General features: G+C 35.5%; 1 protein-coding gene across 1 annotated transcript; it reads left to right on the top strand.

Annotated features, from left to right (window-relative positions):
• Positions 1–267: 267 nt before the first annotated feature.
• Positions 268–4,087, top strand: LOC127117782 (protein JASON). Its single transcript, XM_051047890.1, has 7 exons — positions 268–628; positions 769–814; positions 889–941; positions 2,344–2,534; positions 2,621–3,305; positions 3,390–3,472; positions 3,711–4,087. The coding sequence occupies exons 1-7, from the start codon at positions 467–469 to the stop codon at positions 3,757–3,759; spliced, it is 1,269 nt and encodes a 422-aa protein (XP_050903847.1). The 5' UTR covers positions 268–466; the 3' UTR covers positions 3,760–4,087.
• Positions 4,088–10,913: the final 6,826 nt, after the last annotated feature.

The following is a 10,913-nucleotide window of genomic DNA, read 5'->3' as shown; positions in this document are numbered from 1 at the left end:
ACATTTATCACTTTTAATATTATCATATTTAACCTCTTATTTATTAATAACTAAAATAGAAAAATCCCGCTTTCCTAAAACACAAATATATTTGAATATGTTAATAATAGATATAATAACGTATACTTTTTATTTTTATATCTTCCCCCAAACTTTAACGTATACTTTTATTTTGAGATAGTAAATAATAACGTATATTCACTATATTATGTCGAGTTTTCTTTTACTGATTAATTAAAAAAATTTCAAATCAGACGTTAGTATATAACATATCATCAAGAAAAAAGATCACAGTGATAATTTTAATTTCCCTCTGAGTTCAAATTTCAAAACATTCTTCAAATTAGTGCAATAACGTAACCCATTTATTCACACTTAACGCGCTCTTTCTCCGCTCCATTTTCATTCACCGATTTCGAAACGAACAAAGAAAGGTTCAGAAAATCACAGTGAAAATCATCGCGAAATGTTGAGCTTCGTGAAGCGTGGATTAGGTTTTCTCCTCCGATTCTTCTTCCGTTCCGTTCAAGCTGCTATGAGGTGCTTCTTCGGATTCAGAGGTAATAGCCGGCATCATCTCCCTGAACCTCTTCTTGTCTCCACCGCACCTTCTCGCTCCACAACAACGGTAACTCTCTCTCTTCCTTTCTCTCTCAAGATTTTTTCAAGAAAATGTAATTGAGGTTTTGTATGTGCAAATGTTGGATGAATGTTAGGTTTATAATCGGAATTAGTTGTTCATTTTGTAATGTTGATTTTCTGAATCAGGATACGGTGATATCTGGAAATCGTTTGTGCTCGTTGTTATCGAAAGGTAGTTGGCTGTTGCGTTTTTTTTATAGTTTTCTTTGTGGTTATATACTGATTTATGTTTTGGTTTATCTGAAGAGAATGGAGATTCAGCTAGGAATGATGCTGATGAGGTGTCTCTGAACGATGAGGTATAGCTATTTTTGTAAATGTTTCTTTTAGCTGTTGAAGTAACGGTTGCATTGTGTCGAAATCGATGATATAAGGTCAATGAGATTTCAATCATAGAGAATGTGATTTTGATTGTAGTTGAATTGCGGTTTTGATGACATCTAAAACTGTTATGAGTTATGTCTTAGCTTAAATTATAGTTGTGTGTCGAAAATTGAGATCGATGATATAAGGTCGATGAGACTTCAATTGCAGCCAATGCGACTTCGATTGTAGTTGCATTGAAGTTTCGATGAGAGTTCAATTGCTGACAATGCGACTTCGTTTTAGTTCATTGCAGTTTTGATGAGACTTCAATTGCCAACAATGCGACTTCGATTGTAGTTCATTGCAGTTTCGATGAGATTTCAATTGCTGGCAATGCGAGTTCAATTGTAGTTGCATTGAAGTTTCGATGAGGTTTCAATTGCAGACAACGCGACTTCGATTGTGGTTCATTGCAGTTTTGATGAGACTTCAACTGCCGACAATGGGACTTCAATTGTAGTTGCATTGAAGTTTCGATGAGATTTCAATTGCAGACAACGTGACTTCAATTGTAGTTGCATTGAAGTTTCGATGAGACTTCAATTGCAGCCAATGCGACTTCGATTGTAGTTGCATTGCAGTTTCGATGAGATTTCAATCGTAGACAATGCAACTTCAATTGTAGTTGCATTGCGGTTTCGATGACATCAAAAACCATTATGAATTATGTTGTGGCTCAAATTGTGTCCTGTGTACCTTTATTTGAAATAAAACCATGGCTTCAACTTGGGTAAATGAATATGTTTACTGATATGTAACTTTAATAGTATGCATTTCCTTGAGTTGTTTGTGGAAATGTGTAAATTTTGGAATATATCATGTAAATAAAGTAAGGAGAGTAGCACAAAGTAATTGCTAATTATATAAACCTTGTGCGATTCAGATGAAAACAATCAAATCATGACCTATCAGTTAGGTTTCTTTTTTTCAATTTTGACAAGTAATAAGGCATTGCAGTGTCATGTTTTTTAAGAGATACCATCCTCAAATTATATATTCTGTTTTGCATGCATTGCCTATAGTTGTATCTACTAATTATATAACCTTATATGATTCAAATGAAAACGATCAATTCATGACCTAATTAGGACCTTCAGTTAGGTTTCTTTTTTCAATTTTGACAAGTTACAAGTCATTACAGTGTCATGTTTTTTTAGGAAAAGCTATCATCAATATATATATATATATATATATATATATATATATATATATATATATATATATATATATATATATATATATATATATATTGTTTTGCATGCCTTGCCTAAAGTTGTATCTAACTATCTATACACCATAATATCATTTTTAAAGTGCTTCTAACATATTTTGCAGGCAAAGTTTCTTCAAGCTTGCGGTGCGATAGCAGGAACGCCTCCTGAAATTCGCAAAACGTCGGCGAAATTGAAAGTGTCACCCGCTTGCGAAAGCAATAGTGACACTTCAAGGTTTCATTCTTGGCTTCCCAGTACTTCTGTCGAGAAACTTCAGCTGGATGTCCATTCTTTTGAGAAGACGCCTAGCAGGTGGCCTTTTAAAATTTATCTATTTCTGAAATTACATAGAAGATATAGAACCAGAACCTGAGATCTTAGTTTAATTTCTTTTGCAGCTTTGTCTTCAAGGCACAGGACCCTCAATATGACTCTCCTGACTATGTGGAAGGAAGTTGGACTAGGAGTCCTCATACTGCATATAGGATTAGAAAGAATGAAGCTTGGACAGGCACCGAGACTCAGAAGAAGAACAAATCGGTGCGCTTTGAATCTGAGAATGATCTAGTATCATATCAAAGCCCGCCAGTTGATGATGTGCAGAAAAACAAGTCATTGAAAAGCCAAATTGCAAGTAGTCAATCACCTTATCCTACCCCGTTGAAGTTGTTTGATGAGGTGCAAACACCTGGAACCGTATACCCTACCTCATTAGATGACCTATGTGATGATAAGCGTCGTGTTCGGTCACAAATTGTCTATGCAAATTGCAATGCTGGTGAGAATCTCCTGCTGACTAAGTTACTTGAAGTGCAAGGTTTTAACCCGGAGCACGATTCAAGTGAGCAACAACATAAGCTGGAAGCAAGTTTATCTTCTTGGTTAGAACCTGCATCAATCATTATGGAAGAGGGAAACGGGGAAACGGAGTCTGCTGCTGATTTTGAGATCCTACAATCTGCTGACACACCTAATATTGGGGCGGTTCCTGCTCAATTGAATGAAGATGAGAATTCTCATTTTGTTTCTCCGAAGAGGCCCGACGTCAATGGAATACCAAACACGACCAAGAAATACAAGGAGGCATGACTTGTAATCATTACACCTTATTTGAAAGATTTTTTAAACCTAAATATTCCTTATCTTAGTTTTGCTGATTGTTTACAGGATCAGACAGTAAAATGGCATGCAACGCCTTTTGAAGAGAGGTTGGATAAGGCATTATCCGAGGAGAAACATCTCTCTCAAAGGTATCCCTAAAACATTCATGCTATTTTACATCTATTCATTTAAGTTGAATACAAATATAACTCAAGTTTAGCATGCTGTGACGATAAAAGATGGTCAAAGAATGCCCGTTTGCTTGATATGTATGAGTGTGACAAATCTACTGCTTTTGTATGAATTTGTTATCTCAATATTTTGAGGAATTTTTTATTTCATAAGTATGCATAGATGATGCGTGTATTTGTCATTTTTGATTTACAGGAAACTCGCCTTTGCAGAAACAAGGGAATTTGAGGATATTGAGGAGTGATACTCAGCTGTCTCATCAACAATCATCCGCAGTTAGTGGTGTTATGAAACATGTACATGTCCATTGATCCATCCAGAAATCGTTCAAATTTATAGACTACCAGTAAATATGCTGATTCATTATACAAATTTTGAGATTCTACATAGAGCTGTCAGGCTATTTGGGACAATACAGTTCCATCCCTAAGTTTAAGAACATTAGGGAGAACCTTCGTTTATTGGAAAGGTAATAGAAATGAAAGCTTTTAATGAACATGATAGGAAGTTTAAAGCTGGATCCTCAGCCACTATTGCCTCTTGCAAAATCTCAGTTGTTTGATTAATCTCAACTTTTCGTTTTTTTATTGTTTCGTTCATTTTGATTAAGAGAAAAGGATACTTGATAATCCTTTCACTAAGCTTCTCATAGTATTTACTTTCATGCTGAAAATATTCATTGCACCAAATTATGTGGCAAAATGTTTTCACTTAAATTCAAGATCCAACATGATGAATTAAGGTATTTTTAGGCCAATTTTCAACTGCAAAATTATAGGTAATCTGTAAGCCCATTTCCGACTTTCACCTATACTAAAAAAAAGTAGTATATATATATATATATATATATATATATATATATATATATATATATATATATATATATATATATATATATATATTTTTTTTCTTTTCTTTTCTTGTGTATACAGATAATTCGATATTACTAAAATACTTTTTCGTTGGTGTAAATGTGTGCAACACTGCTACCTTCTAAAATAAAGTAGTAGTAATAATAAAAGATATATTTGTACAAAAATAATAAATAAACCGAGTATTTAGTATTTCAAATTCAAAATGACTTAAATTTAAAGATAAGAGCGGACCTAGAATTAAGAGACAAGTGTAGTGTGTTTAGAAGCTAATCAATTGTCTAAATTGCGCCCAAAAAATATTAATTAATTGTTTATTTAAATTAAACATATTTAACGATAAAAGAATGATATCTTTTTGTCAAACAAATACGAAATAACATAGTAATTGTTGGCTTATTTGGCATGCAGATGCTACATCAACATTGTAACAATCATGTAGGCTTTTTCCTTACAGAATAGCATTATTTGAAAAAAATATGCAACACCATCAATTTCATTGTCTTTCCAATTATAATGCAAATTATAAATAATGTGATTTTATATATTTTTTTCTTTAGTGCATCTTCTCACTTTTCTTTAAATAACAATGTAAAATATTTATGAAAGAACCATTCTAGAATGTTTCAAGTTACTTTTGGAAGGTTATCCTTTTAATAAATACATATGCAAATTTTAATATACAATTTCTACATTGAAATTAAATTAAATTAGACACTTACTACCTACCTATTCCACATGCAACGAGAAACACACACCTCATAAAACAGTAACATAGATATTAAGTCTTTGAGATATGTGGGAGGTGAAATGAGAACTTACCAATAAAATACTTCCTTAATGCTTGAAGTTAAGTTAATGAACTTTTGAAATAATTTTGGATAAAGTATGCTACTTATGTTGGATCAAGACCAAGTGTGCAAAGTTTCCTTTCAACTCAAGCAACTCATGAAAGAGAGAGAATTGATAAATAAAAGTTGTAGAATGAATTGTATTATGATTAATGTATTATAATAAAATAGTGCATATGTCTTTATATCTCAATTCCCTTTTCCAAAGTTAGTTAATCTTAACTAACTTTTAATCATCTAATTTAACAAAATAACCACAAACACACCTAGATAGTTAGGTTGCAATTTAAGCTTTGATGTAATCCTAGGATTACATTAATCGACACCCATTCTTAATCTTAAGCTAATCAAAGATAATGATTCCAATTTTTCTCCTAAATTTTAGAATTTAGTCTCTTTTGTTATATTTGGGGAACAAATCTTCAAATTGATCTTAGGTAGGGAATACTTCACTATAAGGTTCTCTTTATTGTCTTGATCTATTAGGTAATGAATATTTGTCTCAATGTGTTTGATTTTATGGAAAATGGAATTTCTTGCTAGATTGATGGCTGGTTTGTTATTTATTTTTAACTTGACTACAATATTGGTGTTGATCTTCAATCCAATTTCTCTCCAAAGCAAGACACAGATCAAGAAACAAGTTATGACACATCAATACATTTTTGAAACACACTAAGGTTAATGAAAGCTTGAAGACCAAGAAGAAATTATGGAGATTGGGATATAGAAATGAGGAGTTGACATTGGTCAACTGTTTGACGAAAAGTCAATAGTTGATCAAAAGTCAACAATGGGTCAAAATATGTAAAATAGTGTAGTTTGGTATTCTAGAATATTTTTTGTAATGCAATGTTGAACATTTGAATTTGTACTTGAATGAACTTGAATGAATCTTGAATTTGAAGGAATGAACCTTGATTTCTCTAGTTTGACTCTGAATTGCAAAACCTTGCCTTGAATCCATCCCAAATGACCAAGTTCATAAAAGATTATCCAATCACACTTGCAATCCATGGTAAGATCCAATGACATAATGTCATAGGCTTGATTCTTGAGAACACCATGAAGAGAAACTTATCTAACACTTGTGCCATGAACACCAACCTCTGAATTAATGATGTTTATCTAAGAAATGCAATTGTACATGAATATGTCATGAATATGCAGATGAGTTTAGGGTCAAAAGTCAGATGAAAATGTAAAAGAAGTAGGGAAAATTTTGGGGTATGACAACGGCCAGGTTACTCATGAAGTGAAGATAATGGCAAAGAAGAACCAAGACTTGACCTACGTTTGGGCATCCTAACATCTTCTTATAGGGAATAAGATTCTTTGCGCCTTCAGAGCGCCTTACTGACTCCATAATTAGTCGATTGTATGAGCGTTACTCTTGAGGAAGTTTCGCAGTCGTTTAAGAATGCTTTGTAGCAAGTGAAACATTTTCACCGACCTTTAATTGTCTCGAGGGAGAAAATTCAGCTGGACCAAATGCCCAAACCTAGAGAGATCATTTCTCTACGAAAGTAGCCTTGTCGGCCTCTTTTTTCTTTAATAAATTTCTTATGTGTGTACTGCAGGTAAAGTACCCTGAAATGGAAGCATATATGTCTGTATACTCTCTTTTTTAATGAAGTTCTTTTCACCTGTTGAAGGTGCATTTGTAGGATCCTGAGTGCGTATCACTGGATCTTTATGAACTTATGAGGTATTCCCATGAAGTTAATTGAACGTCACTTGGGTCGTGCCCCTCAAAAGATCGGTTCCTCTCCCCTCACCAGATGAAATCTCTATCAGGGGTAGACATGTGGGTAACTAACTGCGGCCTCTGTAACACCCTTCTAAAATACCCCAAATATTTAATTAAAATAACAACATATATCACTCAGAGTAGATATGCAATTAAGGGTGTCACACAATTACTTCACACCATTCACCATGATAACTGTCATGCTCTTTTATTAATTCAAAACATAAAGCATTTGTACAATACGCAGCGGATAGAGATTAAATCAATCTTGCAAAACATGTAGCATATTACATGTAAACTGGTTCATAACCAACAAATAAACATTTAAAACATCCCACCCCGATGTTACATCTACCAGAGCATGACCCACTAAGGAACTACACTAGACTCCAAGCACTAGCTCCTACTCAATCACTGCTCGTTACCTGAAAAATAGTTGTAAGGGTGAGTTCCTCAATCGATATAATAAGCATTATAAAATATCATGCAATGTTAAGTAATTTAACACATTTCATCACCCTAATCATAACACACATTCAGTAACGGCACATCAACTCAAACATCATACTCAACACCAACATAAAGCACATGTATAATCTCAATTCATACTCAACACCAACACAAAACACACGTATAATATTGGCATACATCCAGTCATATTATACGTCATACATACATTATGCAATGAGACTCCATGCATGCGGTACCGACTATTCGTGAACATATAGTTCAACTTCACCGACCAAATCCAGGTACGGCTACCAAGCTCACTAGTCCCACTCATTTGAGACCTAGTGACTCACATCACTAATTCCTCACCATGGGAGTTAGCTACCACCCCAAGGGCCATGCTATGCACACTAATCACCTAGCATGCAAACATCAACAACAGTCCAAAATGACTAACATCACTAACTCCTCACCATGGGAATTAGCTACCACCATAAAGGCCACATTATGCTATGCCAAATCACCTAGCATGCAACATCAACAACAATCCACAATGGACATATGCTCACACTCTAAGCCATAAAACAGTCCATCCACAATTACATACATAATATATACATTCACAACATTATGCATATTTTCACACATCATCAGCATATTTATCACATAATCATATCATGTCATGCCAAATAATTCAATCACAGTATTAGCACACTCTACTAATACCTATCCTACTCAAAACAACGGGAAATAATCCCTACTATATCACACACCGATATAGGCCAATCACCAATTATGTTCACAACATTAAAATATCAATTTTTCCAATCTCCAACAGTGTTAACCGGTTAACGCCCTGGGTTAACCGGTTAACGCAACACAGAACACGCTTTCTGGCAAAACTCAACAGTGTTAACCGGTTAACGCCCTGGGTTAACCGGTTAACGCAGACAGAACAACAATTTCTCAGAAATCACAACAATGTTAACCGGTTAACGCCCTGGGTTAACCGGTTAACGCAAGCAAAACAACAATACTTCACAATTCCTAACAGTGTTAACCGGTTAACACCCTGGGTTAACCGGTTAACGCAAGACAGAAAGCTGTTCCTGCGCTAACACGAAGCAGAATGCAGAATTCTCCGCATTTTCCGCCGTTGGAGGACTTCCGGACCTTCGATTTCAATTCCGTAAAAAGCTACACTTTCGGGAAATCAAGACTCATCCAATTACAGATTCAATTTCAGTTTTAACACAACTTATCCAACACAATTTTTCAGCATTCAACATCCCAATTAGGGTCAAATCAACGGTTCCTCACTACCCATTACATGTTAACCCATAATACCCATTAAACGATGATAAACCCCCCTTACCTGAGTTAATCCGGCGAATCTTTAAGCTTCAAGCTTTTCTCTTCTCCAACCTTCTTCCTCTTGCTCTGTCTCTTTGCCCTTTTCCTCTTTTCATCCGCTTCTCTGTTTTTCACGTAAAACCCTTTCTTTACCAAATGGGACTCTTTTTCTTATTTCCAACTTATATATATTTTCCAATAATTATTATTCCAATAATAATAATAATAATAATCCAATAATTCCAATTATTTAATTAAATTAATAAATATAATATTAACTTAAATTAAATAATTATCTTATTTTTATCGGGGTGTTACAACTCTCCCCCACTAAAAGAGTTTTCGTCCTCGAAAACATACCTCAAGCGAATAACTCCGGATAAGACTCCTTCATCTGACTCTCCAGTTCCCAAGTCACATTGCCACCTGCTGGTCCTCCCCAAGCTACCTTCACCAAGGCAATCTCTTTACCCCGCAACTGCTTCAACTCTCGATCCTCGATCCTCATAGGTGACGTTTCAACAGTCAGGTTATCTCTCACCTGTACATCATCTACTTGTGCCACATGCGACGGATCAGAAATGTATCTCCTCAACTGAGACACATGAAAAACCTCATGCAAATTCGCAAGCGACGACGGTAAAGCGATACGATAGGCTACCTCCCCTATCCTCTCCAAAATCTGATAAGGACCAATAAATCGAGGTGTCAACTTCTTCGACTTCAAAGCTCGACCAACCCCAGTTATCGGAGTAACACGAAGAAACACATGATCTCCCTCTTGGAACTCAAGTGACTTCCTCCTCTTGTCATGATAACTCTTATGACGACTCTGAGCAATTCTCATCTTCTCCTGAATCATCTTAATCTTTTCCGTAGTTTGTTGAACAATCTCCGGTCCAACCACATCACTCTCACCGGACTTATACCAACATAAAGGTGTCCGACATCTCCTACCATACAAAGCTTCAAACGGTGCCATACCAATGCTCGAATGAAAACTATTGTTGTAGGTAAACTCAATCAAAGGTAAATAACAATCCCAAGCACCTCCCTTTTCCAAAACACAAGCCCTCAAAAGATCCTCCAGTGACTGAATCGTCCTCTCAGTCTGACCATCAGTCTGCGGATGATATGCAGAACTCAATCTCAGCTTAGTTCCCAAAGCCCTCTGCAAACCTTCCCAGAACTTCGATGTAAATCTAGGATCTCTGTCCGAAACAATACTCGACGGAATACCATGCAAACTTACAATTTTCTCAATATACAACTCAGCTAATCTCTCTAACGGATAATCCATTCTGATCGGAATGAAATGAGCCGATTTTGTCAATCTGTCAACAATCACCCAAATGGCTTCAAAATTCTTACTTGTCCTCGGTAAACCCGAAACAAAATCCATACTGATACTATCCCACTTCCACTCTGGAATAGCCAACGGTTGCATTAGCCCAGACGGCTTCTGATGCTCAATCTTTGACTTCTGACAAGTCAAACAAGAATAAACAAAACTCGCAATTTCTCTTTTCATTCCCGACCACCAAAATAACTTTTTCAAATCATGATACATCTTCGTAGCCCCAGGATGAATACTCAGGCCACTACGATGTCCTTCCTCAAGAATACTCTTCTTAAGTTCGGTAACATCCGGAATACACACCCGATTACCAAATTTCAAATTACCATTCTCATCAACTCTGAATTCACCACCTTGACCTTGATTCACTAGAGTCAACTTATCAACCAAAAGCACATCAGATTTCTGACCCTCTCTAATCTCATCCAGAATACCACTCGTTAACTTCAACATTCCCAATTTAACACTATTGTGAGTACTCTCACACACCAAACTCAAGTCTCTAAACTGCTCAATTAAATCCAATTCCTTAACCATTAACATAGACATATGCAATGATTTCCGACTCAATGCATCAGCCACTACGTTTGCTTTACCCGGATGGTAATTCAAACCAAAGTCATAATCCTTCAGAAACTCTAACCATTTCCTCTGTCTCATATTCAGCTCTTTCTGATCAAACAAATACTTCAAACTTTTATGGTCACTGAAAACCTCAAATCTTGACCCGTACAAGTAATGCCTCCATAACTTCAGAACAAATAC

This window comes from Lathyrus oleraceus, chromosome 2, assembly GCF_024323335.1.
Source record: "Lathyrus oleraceus cultivar Zhongwan6 chromosome 2, CAAS_Psat_ZW6_1.0, whole genome shotgun sequence".
In the NCBI taxonomy this organism is placed as follows: Eukaryota; Viridiplantae; Streptophyta; class Magnoliopsida; order Fabales; family Fabaceae; genus Lathyrus; species Lathyrus oleraceus.
Note: the sequence above shows the minus strand (reverse complement) of the source record. Positions and strands in the feature narration are given on the sequence as shown.